The sequence below is a fragment of the Onychostruthus taczanowskii genome, unplaced genomic scaffold, assembly GCF_017590055.1.
Source record: "Onychostruthus taczanowskii isolate IOZ18803 unplaced genomic scaffold, ASM1759005v1 scaffold29, whole genome shotgun sequence".
In the NCBI taxonomy this organism is placed as follows: Eukaryota; Metazoa; Chordata; class Aves; order Passeriformes; family Passeridae; genus Onychostruthus; species Onychostruthus taczanowskii.
The window spans coordinates 5,013,001-5,028,830 of NW_024500239.1; the positions used below are offsets into that span (position 1 = coordinate 5,013,001).

Genomic DNA, 15,830 nt, shown 5'->3' on the forward strand with positions numbered 1-15,830 from the left:
TTCTCAGTTTCTAGCTGATATTTCTTTCAGCTGAATGTAAAGTCACTAAGCTGATAGATGTCTTGTGCTGGGACTTTCTGTCTGGTCTCTCTGCCTTCTATCGGTAAAGGCATCTGTCACTGACTGAGTCAGTTGAGAAATCAAAAACCTGAATTTTTCTTTTGACAGCTTCCTTCCCTGTTTCCCTCCAAGATTATCTCGTCTTCATTTTCAAGTGCTCAGTCATAATTTTCTTTCAATTTAGACTAGGTATAATATTAAAAAAAATGGGAAGGAAGATTTTAAACTACAAAGAATTTTGTTTTGCTGCAACGTGAGAGGGACCATTATTTAAATTATCTAAAGAACACATGACATATATGGACAGGCTTGCAGAAGAAGAAAGCTATGTGGTTTAAATTATGTAATCAAAGATATTGCATGACTGGTGCTTCAAGTACTCAGAGGTATCAGGGTCCCTTCTCTAGGGTATACCTCTAAAACTGCATTATAATCCAATTTGTAGAGCTGCCACTTGAGATTGGATTGGTAGCCAAGATTAGGATTGACTAGACCTGGAGACCTTACGCCCATCACAGGAAAATATGCACCACTTGGTTGGCTGTACAGCCTCTGAAAGCTAGGCCGAGGCTTTGTAAAAGAAATTTTTGGAAGAAATTCAGGTAGTGAACACACCATTGCCTGAACCACATGCTTATACTTTTTTGAGCTTCCCAGGGAGATTTGGGCCTGTTGGGGTGAGCCAATGAATCCAACAGCAGTGTATCACCTGCCTTCAGAGGGTTTTAGTCATCAGTGTTGTATGCCCTTTTCAGCATTGCCCTTAAGAAGTTAACAAGTGATACAAAAATAGCATTCACTCAGTAGAATCATTCCCTGTGACTGCTTGGATTACCTTTGAGGTAAAAGCTGATGTTTGATCAGTACTAGTGAAGCTGTTTATCTTGCTGTAAATTCATATCTTACTGCATCCCACAGTATCATCTGTCCATAGCACTAACAGATCAGCACCACTGTCACTGGCAGAATAAAGAGGATTCTGATCTATTTTGTGGATATAGAGAAAGGTTAGCAGGACTCCATTGGCCATACTTATCAACTAATGCAATGAAGTTTTAATGTCAAAAATCTGTTGTTGATAGTTTGTTTACAATGGACTTTATCAAACTAAGAATTATTCATAGAATGCCATCTGTATTGTGTAGTTATATGCAAGTGTCCAGATATTAGGAAACAATAGATTTAAATATCTCCTAGCAGTAAAGGTTAAGGTCTGCTGAATATCTTGGTAGCTGGTGTTTATTACCTATCTCAACCTCCAAACAGTGGTAACTAAATGGCATGTAGAGTGACACCTTTAGTTTCAATAGCAATGTTTCAATAGGAGGCAAATGCTGTAAAAATAGCTGTAAAAAATGCTGACAGCCGATAGTCCTGCATGGGTACATTGTTTTGGATCTGAACAATGTGTTTTAATGGCAAGGTGATCAACATTTTTTCTTGCTTCTGTTTCTCTAATGCAGCATTCTGCAAAAGAACTAAGGTAAGTCACAGAGAAAATTTTGTTCTTGTTGCATGACTTGTTTATGGTGGATGTGGGAATAAACATAACTTCAGAAATGAGTGGATGATCACTGTTTTGATAGAGCTCTTGCACATAAAAGATACTTAAACTGTATATTTTCATTTAACAAGAGAAAAATATTTCACAAATTCTCTCATACTTTTTTTTAATTCCTTGGAACAGAGGGCAGATGTGTATGGTGTTTTTTTTGGTTTTTTGGTTTTTTTTTTTTTTTTTTTTTTTTTTTTTTTTTGTTTTTTTTTAAATTTTTTTTTTTTTTTTTTTTTTTTTTTGAGTTTTTTTAATAAATGGTGCTGCAGTCAGATTTTCAAATTTTTGTGTCATTTCAGGTCAGATAATTTAAAAGCTTAGAATATACTATTCCCACTAATTAGGTCTTGAATACCTGTTGGGCTTCCTGATGAAGTGTGGGCATATCTATCAATGTCTGACAAAAGAGAACCAGGTGAACCACATAGACTCTGTACATGTAGGAAGATGTTGGCATGTATCACAAGCATTTGTGCATGAAAGAGAAAAAGGAGAGAACATACATGGTAGTATCCTGGAGCACAACCTCATTTTCAAATCATATGAAGTGAAGCTTAAGTTTAGTAAGCTTTTATTTATCTTTTTGCTGTGTGTATTTGGGCATTGAGTAACATTCATACGAGAGTTACTGTAGTTCTGGTGGTGCAGGGCATTTTCAAGCAGATTATTTAAAATTTCCCAAAAGGGAGCTCATGCTTGAGCATGTGCCGGGGGCCAATGGCAAAGAGCACTAGTGAAGTCATTGGGTTGCCTGGATAAGGGCTTTGCTGCCATTGGAGCCAGTAGACAGTCAGGCAGAGTCATATGTTATTAAAACTATTAATGGGAGACCCTCTAGTCCTGAAGACAGCTGCTGACAACAACAACTGTAGAGATAAAATTACCATTTTAAGTGGTTATGACTTTTAGGTTGATGTTTCCTGATGGAGAATGTAGAAATATGAGAAGCTTATTGTTTGGTTTATGTAGTTCCATGGCAATGTTAAAAATAGTCTATGTAAGACATTTCTCTTTCCTGTTTTTCTAAGTGTAATTCTTGTCTCCCATTAGGAAAGTAAACAAAATGTTTTCTTTTGACTGTCCAAGGAGGGTTGCAGTGGTCTAATATGGGAGTGAGCACAAGGCAGTGGAAAGAAGATGTTGGGGAGCACTAAAAGTAGAAGTTGGCAAAGCAAACATATACAGAACACCAGTATTTAATTTTCCAGCTTGTGTGGTTTGCTCTGTGGTGGGTTTAGGCCCCGCAGGGTTTGTCTTGTTTGTTTAGTTCTAGCCGCCTGCAATCCCTATGTGTCTGCTCATTTTCCACATTAAGAACTCAGGATACGATTATCATAACTAGGGAAGAGCAGTGAAATTACACCTTGCTGAATTAACTCTTCTGAGATTTACTCTGCCTATGCTTTTCATCTGTGATATAATTACACTCAGTAACAGGGGCATTCAGCTTCTTGTTTACCAAGCCTATTCTGCTCTGTGTGTTTTCAAATTTGGTTATGTGGCTAATACCACGAATCAATGTGATTGTTTAACTTATTTTCAGTTACTTTTGCCTCCTGAATACTTAAATGCAAATTCTTGTTAACTAGCCTGTTTTTAAAATTAGCTAACTTAATATTTTAAAATTTTGTCTGGAAGTCATGCACCTCTTCTATCAGAGATCAGCAACATGAGTAAAGAGCATTTAATATCACACCTAGTGTCTCTTTCCAAAGGTACATTTTTGCCCACATTCAAGATTTCTGATCCTAAAATCTGTCTGCTTGTTCTGCCTCAAGAGGGTACTGGAGTCCTTTTGAGAACAAATCCTCCTAACATTTCCCATTTGACAAACTGAGTAAAGTATGTAGTCATCTTTTCATAAGAAAATTGAACAAGTAGATCCTGGGGGAAAAAGGCATGGCAGACTCTTTTGTTCTGCATGAGTTGCTGGCTTGTTGGGTTTCAACACACTTTTTCATAATTTCTACCCACTTCCTTTGCAAATACGTTGGAACACAGTGTCATTCCTAGGGGAAGCCATCGTGTCTGGCTGCTTCAGTGCTCAGAGTCAAGATGGTCCAGTTTTATTTCATATTAGTCTGAGAGATGTTACCATTGCATCCCTTTGATCTATTCCAGTTGCTTTGCTTTTATTCTACTAGCTTTGGGATGAATCTCAGAGCCCATCAGGATGGATGAAGAGAATATGTTCCTTACTTTAGACTAATATTTTAAAATATTCTTTTGTTTTGATTAGCTGAAGAATAGAGGAATGGAAAACTTCTGCTTTGATTATAACCCTACAAATGAACATCAAGTAACTGGACAGAGGGTCATACTCTACCCCTGCCATGGCATGGGACAAAATCAGGTAAGAATGATGTTTTATTTTCATTTTGACTAACACTTATGGTTGTAATGTAAGGAAGTATGGTAAAGTCATTGCAATAGGGCTGAGAGAATGTGTTGCCACAGTAAGGTGATCTTAGTTCAAGTTTTGATTCTTGTACTAAATGCTTTTTATTCTGATGTATCTTCAGGTCAGATTTTCTTCATTCTGAGGCTGTCTACCCAGCCCAGGGAACTCATGCATACCTTTAATATGCCTTTCCACAGAGCTCATTAGCGGGGGTTAACAGCACATTGGTGCAGCTATAGTGCTCACAGGCCAGTGCTCACTCATCTCCAAAACCCCTCTGACCTTTTGTCTGTCCATGCCTCTAAAGCCCTTAGTAACATTGGAAACCTCACCTAGTTCCACCTGGGTCTGTCATCATGTCCTTCCTCGTGGTGCTTGTCTAACTACCCAAGAGGTTTTAGACCACATTTTCTCCTGTTCTTCTACAGAAATGTCCTCCTTGCTTGGCCTCCACAATCCAGGAGAGTAGGGGGTCTCTTTAACACTGTTGTTCTTGGTGCCTTGTTTTTAACTTCTGAAGCTGAAAATGCTGTTTTCTTTCTCCATGTTGACTGATCTGTGCGCAGCAGTCATTAATTTTGATGCCTATAAGCCGCTCTGCATAATGCCATGGTAAAAGTGTTGTGGGGCACTGTGTGTCGAGTTAGAATGGCTGGCCAAGTTAGAATTTGCATAGTTTTGAGTGACCACCTTCCAGAATTGAAGCTTGATGTTTGATGTGGGGTACGTACTTGCCTGTCTATCTTGATTTTTGGCTTCTAACCCAGATTAGAGTAAACACAGTACTTGAGATACGGTCTCATCAGTGCTGAGTACCAAAGGTCTTATGAGACCTCTTGTACATAACCCTGTGACATCTTGGGTGGCTTGACTGTTTAGGTCCTTTTTTAATGAAATTAATCCAAACATTCAGTTAGGATTGTTTGGAAAAAGGAAAAAAGGGAAAACAAAAGAAAGAAACTAGAGATGTGACAGTTAAGCAGTGTATCTGCTATCGTTCTGAACTCTGCTTTTAAAAAAAACAAAACATAAAAGCTTGAGGAGTGTAAAACAAATTTGTATTGGGGAGAAAGCGTCTAATATGAATTGCACTTTACATGAGAAAGGGGAAAGAAAAAGCAACGTACCTCAGATCTTAAAAGGAAATAGATTTGTTGCTGATAGCAAGCTTATTGCCTAAAGTATTATAACTATTATTTGATATTATTTATTAGCTCATGTCTGATTTACGTCTTAAGTTTCATAATATTTCCGTCCTTAAGGCCAAGATGCAGGGGAAGGCAGGAGGAGAATCTTGTACCATAAAAGCCAAAGGATCTCAATACTGACAGATGTATGCCAGTTATGCTAAACCCCACCTCACCTTGTTTACTCCCTCAGTTCAAATTCTTGCAGAAGTTAGGAATACTTCTATAGATCTATAGAGAAATTAATAATCAGATAGCCCAGTCAAGTCACTTTCTTATAAGTAACATTGACAGCTTTTGTAGATTAAGAAGCATTTAATGTATAGGATTACATGCTAATATGACAAAGGTATTTATAGATTTATTTTTCCTTGTATTGCAGTTTACAGAGAGGAAAGGGCTTCCTTTTTTTTTTTTTTTGCATTTCTCTGAGCAAAAAGAGTTAGCTTAAATTTTATCCCTTTCCCCAAGAAAGAATAAAGAAATAAGATAAAAGGTGAAAGCAAAAGAGAAGTACAATTCAGAGATGAATCGTCAAGAGATGACATTTTTATAGTTATCCTTTGTTTAGCTAGCACTAAGAGACTAACTGAATTTACTGCAAGATATCACATCACTGGGTATTAATGCTCTTCCATCTCTGCTGATGGTGTGGTGCATCCGAGTACCTGCGGTAGCAGGTGCTGGGCTGAAAGCAGCAACACTCTGGGAACTGTGCAAACCACTCCCTCTGCTGGCATCCAAGCAGGAGGAGGAAGGAGGAATGGAGAAACCACCTGACTGCAATGTAAACCCATAAAGGAAAACATGAGATGACTCAAGAGAACTGCAGAGCCTGAGGAGGGAAGGCCAAACACAGGAAATGGGTAAAACAAGATTAGTGAAATGGGCAAAAAGGCATGGGAGGGCTGGCAGGAGCCAGGGAGAAAGGGCCAAGGTGACAAAGTATTTTGTGACAGGTTGAGCAACAGGTGATGAGCAGGGCATGTGTAATAGAGGAAAGAGTAGGACAGGGAGTGAATTAAAAAGAGTCATTGGAGAATATTTTAGTGGAAAGGTTACTGAATGTGGGAGCTGAGATACCGGCTGGCAAAGTGGGGCATGGGTAGGGGTGATGGGTAGTTGCAAGAGAACAAGTGGACAGCAGGAAGAGTTGTGGGTGGAGGAACAGAGGAAGACTAAAAGACAAGATGGAGGAACACAAGTGAGGTGGGAAATGAAGTTAGGGTTACTGGACTTGCAGCTCCCTTTTCTGGCTCACAAATAGCTGTGAAACCTATCAGCAGGACATTTCTCTCCATTTCTTTCCCATCCTACCGCCTTCTTGACAGTCAGTCTGAAAAGGTAGCAGGCTGTTCCTTGTGCTGTGAATCCTTTGGCAGGTGACAATGTCAGGATCAAAAGTCAAGTCTTCCACATTTATGTCCATCGCTATCTGCTGATGAAATGATACTGGCAAGGTTTGGTCATCCTCTAGTATCAACAACCACAGAGTCTCAGAGATGTTTATTGACAGCAGGCAGCCCTTAACTTCTCTTTGGCCCCTTGGAAGGGAATCTACCATCCTAATCCCAAACTACTCCTGCCTTTTTTCTGCGAGTTTGTTCTCATCACTCCACTCATTACCTATATAGAGTTTTACCAGCAAGCCCTTAGCAAGCTTTGCTCCCGTTCCCGGCCTGTCTCACACCACAGGCAGGTGGCTGTTTGTGTAGGGGACAACTTCAAAACTTTTCACTGGCAACAAGTCTCCACTTGGTGACCTCTGAATATCTGTGTGCACTGTGCTGAGAGGAGAGAGCACTGTGCTTTTGGTTATTTATAAGGTCCAGCAGCTGCTCCTCTTTTACATCTCAGTGAATAAAACCACTCTCAGAAAACTGGTAGTTTGTTGCTGTTCTTTCTTGAATCCATGGTCTAATTGAGAGGGTTTCTTTTACTCCTTTTGTGTGAGTGTAAGTCACTGGCTACTGATTGTACCTCAGGCTGCTTATGTTTTTTGGGAGTATCTGCCCCACAGAGGAGAATTAAAGGCTTTGAAATTGTGCACCAATGAAGCCCTTTGCCTTCTGGGTATGGCTGGGAAGCAGTACAGAAGGCACCAATGTGTGATGGCAAGAAATCAACCTGATGTAATAAGAGGATGGGAACACACTGCCTGACAGTGTTTTTCCCAGAATTCCCATTTGGAGCTGATACATTTGACGTAAATAGCGAGAGGGAAACAAAGAAGTTAGCAAAGCCATTGGGTTTTCAGCAGAAAAGAATATCAGACCTGTTAACCTCTCTGCTGGTTCTACCCATCAAGTGAAAACTTCTTCCTGCATGCAAAACAGCAGTAGCCAGGCACAGAGAAGGATGACAGTGTGTTTCAGGGTCCAGTGAGGTAGCCAAAATCTCCTGCTGGCCCCAGTACCAGAGACAAACTGATGCAGCTGAGGCATATCCTGTAGATTGTCCAGAAGCCAGAGACACTGGGAGAAAGGCCTCATCAAGTTTGCCAATAGCACTTAAGGGAATCCACTGATTCTCAGAAGGAAAGAAATGCAGTAAGGCTACTAGTTATTGGGCCATGGATTAGTTTGAAAGCGCTTCCTTTCTGCTGACAGAATGCAAGAAGAGAGAACAAAAAAACACTTTATCTCTTGAGCAGGAAGATTTTTATTTCATTACTAGAGCTTGGAAAAGCCCAAAGCCTGAAATATTTATTCAGTTTGAAGCAGTGTAGGGTAATGCACTGGTTATGTTCATTGGGCAACAAGGCAGGAGCGCTTGGTTGTTAGTATTATAACCCCATTCCTTAAAGCTATCCAGAAATTAATCCTTTTGCTTGCTCTTCTTTGGAATCTGGTGCAAGTCCTTGAGAGATCATTCAGGAAAGATATCAGTAGTAAGAAGTGCTCTGATCTAGTAGCTGCTCCATTTATTCTTGATGCATCTGGTACAGTCAGCAGCTTGCAGGCTTTCACTTACAATACAAATTGCTAAAGAGTTATTATATCTAATAAATCCCCTAACGAGCAAGGCTCTAAATATGGCTTTGTGAAAGTGGCAGCTGTAAAAAGTGTCCATCCACACACAGCTGAGCAGAACTGAGGCTTTTTCTTTATTCACAAGCCATAGGATTAAAATGCATGTCCCTGTAGCTCACTGTGGTGCCCAAAGTAGTGGGTTTTCCATCTGTCAATCAGATACTGAACCTGGGAATAAAGCCAAAAGGCCAGGGAGTAGCTGCTGCCTGTTAGGGTAAATAATAATAATAGGACCATATATTCACGCAATTTACTTTTGTTGTTGAGATTTTTTTTGCGTAAGGCAAATGTAAAAGTAGTGCAACCTACACTGTAGGAACAGATCTTAGCAATAGGTTTCAAGGCAAAATCATGGTCTCTGGGGTCTTATGTCAGCAGGGAGACTTCAAACTTGATGTTGCTTTCACAAAACACTCATTTCCCTTTGTGGCTTACCACAAATGAATGGTGGCAAACAGGTGAATTCTGGGGTGAGGGGGCAGGGGTCAGTCACTTGCATCATTGCTGGAAAAAAAAAGCCATGAGGCTCCCCAGGGTGATGCAGTGGGCAGCATTTGTTGGTGTATGGCTGTGACAGCCACCTTGACAGAGAAATTCCTGATTGTGATAATAGGAGGGGCAGATTTCATGAAACAATTATCAGTGTAGTCCAGATCAGAGCTCTTACACTTGGAAATGGATGGCTGAAGATTTTGTAATAGCAGAGTCCTGTTTACACTGAAACTCCATTTCCAACTCCTCATCAAGGTTATTAGCCCTGGTGGTTGTTAAGGATGTTTTTGTGGTAAGTTCAAGTATGTACATTTCTGAATTGGTACAGCCCCCTTCACAAAGCCTTACAGTCTCCAGGGGGGGAAACAAAACAAAAGAGAATTCCTTCTCTCCTTCATCCTTTTATTGGTCTCTGCTAATGCAGCTGTACTATGGGTAATAAGCAATTTTCTGATGTTTATAAAACTATCCTCTACTTTACTGAGTATAATCTAAATCAGATCTAAACACACATCCGTGCACTATAGTCATCTAAATTATTTATGAGCTTGCTAAATACAAACAACTCTCCAACTCTGCCACTCTTTAATGAAGTCCAAAAGTTGGCAAGTATCCATGATAAGAATAAAATTTTAAGGAAGTCTTCAACCATAGCTGCTACAGAAGCCAGGAGTTTCAGAGCATGTTTATAACATTTCTGCAGAATATCGTGCAACAAGCAAAGATAGTAAATTGTCTTTAAGGAAGTTTTTTTCGTATTTAAAAGCAGCTGTACCTGTTTTGCTTCAAATAATACCTTACAACTTTATAAAACAAAATGCTTATCACCATGCATCCTTAGTACTGGAAATGACCATTATAACTGGAAATTAACCTGGACAAAACTGCATTTGAACTATGCAGTGAGCAACTCCTTAGTTAAAAGTAATATTACTTTGTGATGACTGAATTAAGAAGGCATAATGTCAGGCCAGAAACTGTTTTCCATCCTATTTTTAAGGGGGGCCTAGAATGTGAAAGTTAAATATTGCAGTTGAATTTTGGAAATTCTTTAATGCTGGAATGCCTGTTTTCCAGGACATTTAAGTGCTACAAGAGTAAAGCAGTGCTGTGATGAGATTGATTTTCTGTAAAATAGTAAGCAGTAGAAGTTAAGGACACTTGAATATTTCTGGCAGAATTTCTCTTCACAGCAGCAGCTTTTACTTGTGAACCTAATTATAGTCTCTTAGTATACACTTCTTTATAAACACTCTCTGATTACATATGAAATGACTGCTGTCCTTTGTTTCTTCTCTTGGGTTTGTAGTTTTTTGAGTACACATCCCATAATGAAATACGTTACAACACGCGACAACCGGAAGTCTGCGCAGCGGTCGATTCAGGGACTGACTACTTGACAATGTACTTGTGTCAAGAAAATGCCCACAGTGTTCCTGAAAACCAGAAGTTTATTTTCAGAGAGGTAAGTGTGTCTGCTTGGGTTTGGGTTTGGTTTTTTTTTGGGGAGTGGGTGGAAGGAGATTTTTTGAATTTTTAAAATTTTTATCTTACTGCATACATATCGTGCAGGCCACAACAGGTCTCTGGGAGAAATAGGCTATCTTGGCTTCTAACATCTGAACACAGAAACAGGGTAGCAGGCAAAGAGTATTCCAGTCATAAAGAACAGGGAGATTAGAGGAAGGAAAGCACCCTTGTTAACATCAAGGAGGTTAGGAAGATTCTCTCTTGCACGTCGCCCCTACTGTCTTGTCCTGAGATTGAGGTGCTTCAATATAACCCTTCCCCAGCCAGTCATATAGCTGACCTACTTCTGCTCTCTTTTCATTGACATATTGCCCAATATTTATATTACTATATATCCCCAGTTCTTCACTCATCACCATTACTTTGTGCTCTTTCCTGCTTTTAAGCAGCTGCCTCTACATAATATTAGAAAAGCTTGTGTTTAGTATTTTTGAATCAGTAAAGAAGCTCCTGGATGCCTGAGAGAACAAAAGCTGGATGAAAAATGATGGCCTTGGTCAGGTTCTGGAGTGTTGTTATTTGGCTAATGGAAAAGGTCACATAATATATCAAAACGGTATATTTACATAATGTGTCTGCATAATGCATCTAATCCCTACGGGCTCCATGGCTGACAAATGTCACACTTTGATATTACCAGCAGTGATAGGTAGCAGGATAAACTCTAAAAAAATAAGATGGAAGTTACTGTCCGTTCCCTAAATCTAGTCCACACTGAAGCTCATAGTGATTTTACTAAATAAAAATATTTAAAAGGTTGACTTTATAAATGATGTTTCATTTTTAATGTCGTCTTTTAACAAAATTACTCAGTCATAGACGTAAATCCCTAAGATGACACATATTGAAGGATCTTCAGTCACTTCCAGAGGTAATCAAGAGAACTGAAATTTTCAAATTGAGAAAATGGAAAAATTGAAAAAAGTTATGGAATGCATCTGTTTCCACTGTATTCCTAACCATTAATTTTATCATCTGAGACTTTAGGAATTACTTTAAATTTTCTTTTTCATGATCACTGTGCCTGTGTGTGATTTGAGTGTACTGCTCTGCTCCAATTCCTTTTCTGCTGCTGCACTAAATCAAAACCACCGGTCTCCACCTTTCAAAGCGAGTGATGGGTGAGGTGTCAGCACCACATTTCTTTTGCTTTGTGCATAGTAGTATCAGACATTTGTCCTTATGGATGGAGCATAATCAAAGATTTGAACAGCCTTCCCAGCAGCTTGGCAAGAATCGAGTTCTTGCGGACACTGAGTCAAAAATGAGTGAGATGGATACTGATTAACCCGCTCTAAAATTTGAATTATCGTGACGGAAGCAAGAAAGTAATTCTGCAGCTGAATCTGTCAGCAAGTCTGTGAGCAAGCACACGCTGCTGGGCATCAGGAGCTGTGGCTCAGGATGCAGTTAAGTGCAACATTCCTGATGAGGGAAGGAGCAGACTTCCGCAGGAGTCAGGGCTATGGAAAGAAACAAGGTCTTGGCATTTTTCTTTCAAAGCTGCCAAGGGCCTTGGGAATGCTTGCATGTAGGAGTGGCACCCAGGCCAAGGGGATGGCCTCAGAGCAGGGCAGTCCTCCACAGCTGGCTATGCTGCCCTTTTGCAGCTCACTATCCTAGCTGACAGTGCTCCTGGATTGGAATGAGAGACTTGAAATGGAGATAAACAAGAAAAAATGGCCTGAGGTCTCAAAATGTGTTCTTTAGGGAATTTGACTGTGAAGGCCTGTCAGACCTTACACCTCTGAGGCAGCTGTACTGCCTTTCAGCAAAGCAAGTGAACTCCACACACATCTGCAGGCAAGGGGCACACTTAGATATTTTTACTTTTCCACCAAAAATATACCCTACAAAGAGACAGGAAAATTTCTTGCTAAAATATTTCCAACATTTATGCTTAATGAACAATATTTACCTTTTATTTACAAGACGTGCAATGAATTTATACATTTGGCTAATGCTTCTGCTTGGCTTAGTTATTTTCTGCCATATTCTGGTCCAGTAACAAAAGACAATGAAAGCAAATGTTAGCCCATCCTTTACAGGCTGAGATGCCACTTCATGAGTCACTCTAAAGCAATACTGATGTCAGTGTATGTAAGTTTAAAAGCAGGATCTTATGATGAAGTTTCAGACATCCTCAAGTTAGGCTTTACTGCACAACCCCATTGGAAGGATATGTGGGATATTTATTTGTTGCAAATGTTTTCTGTTACTTTAAACCACAGTGATATGTCTGCAATTTTTGAGACCTGAAAAGCTAACTTTATTTCTCTCTTTTGTAGGACGGTACTTTGTTTCACCCCCAAACCCAGAAGTGCGTACAAGCTGAGGCAAACGCTTACGATGGGAACGCAGCACCATTGTTACGACCTTGTACCAACTCGGACTACCAAAAATGGTTCTTCAAAGAAAGAAGTTGATCCAGATGTTGTCTAGGATATAGCTGAATGCTAAAAGAATGTGCTCTTTCTAGTCAGCAGTTAGTCAGCCTTTTGAAAAGCTCATAAGTGATATATTTTTGTATGGAAAGGACTGTAATTAGTTGACAAGCCTTGGATCTTGTTTCCTGGAGCTTTAGAAGGCACTAAGTATTGAGAGCTTCATAAAGTGCCACAGAATCTGCTCCTTTTTATTTGGCAGCTACATAACTGCTTCTGAAGTGTCTTAGGTTCTTTTCACAAGTGACATTTTTTTAATCTACTGTGTGGAAGCAAGGCAGTCAAAAAAAAATTGCACTAATGTTAATCTGCCAATAACTTAAAATGTTTATTTTTCTACTAAAACATTCTGCAGTTGGGTCTTTTAACAGATAGTAGTTAATAATTATTCTTGTCTTTTAAATACCAAGAAAGTAAATGTAGGCCATATTCTGCCCCAAGTGACTACCACAAAGCCCTCACTGAAGACAGTGTGGATTTACATGTAAAGGCAGAGTATGTCTGCATGTTTTTGCACAATCTAGTTGCATACAAATTGCACATGCTTGACAATACTATACCTTAAATAGTCTGGCAATTTTAGATGTTCATGGCACTTGACAAATTTCTAATCAAGCTTAAGATTGGTTTGGAAGTAAAATGGGGATTTTCTCATCTTTCTTAAAGGCAGAAGGCAACAATATTTAAAGGTGATGCTTTGGGAAAAGCTATTTAGATTCATATGGGCCCAGCTATGTGGCTGTGTCCTGGAATCCACAACCAGCTTTAATGTTATGTGGATTTTCAGTGTGCATAAAACTTTCAAGATAAGACCTATCAATAATTCTTTTGTTAAAAATTTCAACATTACAGTTAGAGAAAATGAATCTTAACATTTAAGTTTTAAATGATTCATGTAAAAACAATTGTATTTTTAAAATGGTTTTGCAACTGATTTCTGTGAAATTCAGCTAATATTAATACAAAAATTATTGTCTTTGAGGTATAACTTGCATTTTGTCCGGGAGGTCCTTTTAGATGAGTTGACCTTTCATGTGGTCCTGTTGAAAACGGGGAGTGTAATCTGCAGCAGTACAGGATGGCTTGTGCCCTGGTGTGTGGGATCTGCCTTGCCCAATCAGACAAGGAGTGTGTGTATAGCAATGTGTCTGGCCATCAACCATCAGCATTGCCATGTTGATTAGAAGGGTTTAAGCTCATAAGAAGAGTTTCTTTCCCTGTCAGATGAAGGATTGCTTATGTGTAGAAGGATGAAAATGTCAACCTTTTTTCCCCCAGAACTCTGGGCATCTGTTTTGATTAGTTTGTGTTTTGGGATTTGCTTTTGCTCATGTTTTCTATAAAAAAATGTACAGCTTTTCCTTTGAATCCCCACAAGCTCATGCCATTTTGGCATACCTATTTATATGATTGGGATGTGGGGGGAGGGTAGGAGATACATGTTTACATGTTCTTCCAAGGTCTTTCTTACCCATGTAGATAGAAGGTTTCTGTGAGCACCTTTGAAATTTTGTCTCTGTGGGCTAGACTGATGAAACTGATGTTAGAATTAATAAAATACTTTGTGATTCAGTAGTGGGAGTGGGAAATGTCTTATCCACTATTTTTTTTCTTGTGGTCAGTGGTTTTCATTTAATCATTTTGCTGATCTCTTAGGCCCAGATCCCTGCAGCACTTGGGAGAAGACAGCTTCATTTTATGGTACCTCAAGTTCTGTTTCCTGAACTCAGTAATGCGTCTGTTCACCTGGTAGCAGCAGTGGTTTATACTTTGTGGAGCCACAAATCAAAAGTGAGTGGCTGCCTGAGAGAACAGCAAGGATTTTCTATTAATTTCTGCTTTGCCTTCTTGAATGCTGATTGAACAATGTTAGTAGCAGATAAAAGCCCAGCTACTAGAATCACAGTCAAAGCTCTCACTGACCTCCATTCTCAGTGAGGTTTTCTCAGTCTTGGGATTTCAAGATTTTATCATCAGATGGTGGAATGCAAGTGAAACTTAGTAAGTGGAAATTATTTCCTATACATCTTTTCACTTTGCCCTTGTTTAGAGAGAAGTATTGATGTTTTTGGCTTTCTGCAGCTAAGATGTTTTCACATATGCCAGCAAACCTGCCAGCCTGGCTTGCATATTTGCTAGACAAACACACTCAAGTTCAAAAGCAAACACTGAACATTAGCAATGCCACCAGCTTGCTCCCTCTGTGTTGGCCTTACAGTCCCTCCACTTACCATTTTTTATTCCTTGACAGCTTTTCTTCTTCTCAACTCACTGGAGTTGTATTAATGCCTAGCTTCAGGTTTGGAGGGTGAAGGACTCCATCAAGCATCTGAGTCATGAAGCACATCTTCAGACTTCCTTTAACATCTCCAGACTTCCTTTTGCAGAAGGTCAGGGCTACCTGCTGAGGAATGGACTGTGGCCTTTGGACTTCTGAGAAGAGATGGGGCTGGATATCTCATAGAAATGGAAAAAATTGGAGGATTTCAGTCACAAATTAATGCTTATTTCTTAGTCTTTCTATTCCTGTATTTATGTATTTTTTTAGAAAGCCATCCAGACTACAGTCAGGTACCTAATTATCATATTTATTTGAAATTATCAGGCAGAGATTTTGACTTTTTTTCCTTTATTCACTCACCAATTTAATTTAAAAATTGTGGGTCTTCAACATGGACTAAAACTTACTGGATTTTCACTTCAACAGTGATTTGGAAACAGTGGATTTTTTTCACTTCAACAGAAGACAGTACAGTTTATTCTAAGAACTAAACCACTGAAACCTCTGTATATGCAGCCTTGTCTGAACCATTCTGTTGGGGAATTGCTAGAGCTGGCACAAACACCTTGGAAAAACAATCATCATTGTACATGCATCAGTCAACATGAATTGGAAAAAGTATTTCTTGCTGGCTTTGCTGAAAACAGAGACTCAAAAGTGTGTTCCATTTTTGTTATGTTTATAGGAAGTGGTAAGATGCACTGCAAGGGGAAATTCATGTCGGTTGATAACACCAGGACTGATGAGATTGTGCTCCAATTTCCTGTTTATGAAAACATGGGCACTTACACAGTGACAGTGCTTGGTTGATAATTTAAAATCTGATGCTCTTCTAACTTCATTTGCCT

The 15,830-nt window shown here is 39.3% G+C and overlaps 1 protein-coding gene across 1 annotated transcript in view; it reads left to right on the forward strand.

Annotated features, from left to right (window-relative positions):
• The window catches only part of GALNT12 (polypeptide N-acetylgalactosaminyltransferase 12), a 45,581-nt gene extending 31,374 nt beyond the window's left edge, over nucleotides 1–14,207 (forward strand). The window contains exons 8-10 of the mRNA XM_041408105.1: nucleotides 3,855–3,968; nucleotides 10,037–10,192; nucleotides 12,546–14,207. Coding sequence (XP_041264039.1) covers nucleotides 3,855–3,968; nucleotides 10,037–10,192; nucleotides 12,546–12,683 — 408 coding nt within the window. The 3' untranslated portion in view covers nucleotides 12,684–14,207. The remainder of the gene's footprint in view (nucleotides 1–3,854; nucleotides 3,969–10,036; nucleotides 10,193–12,545) is intronic.
• The last annotated feature ends 1,623 nt before the right edge of the window (nucleotides 14,208–15,830 follow it).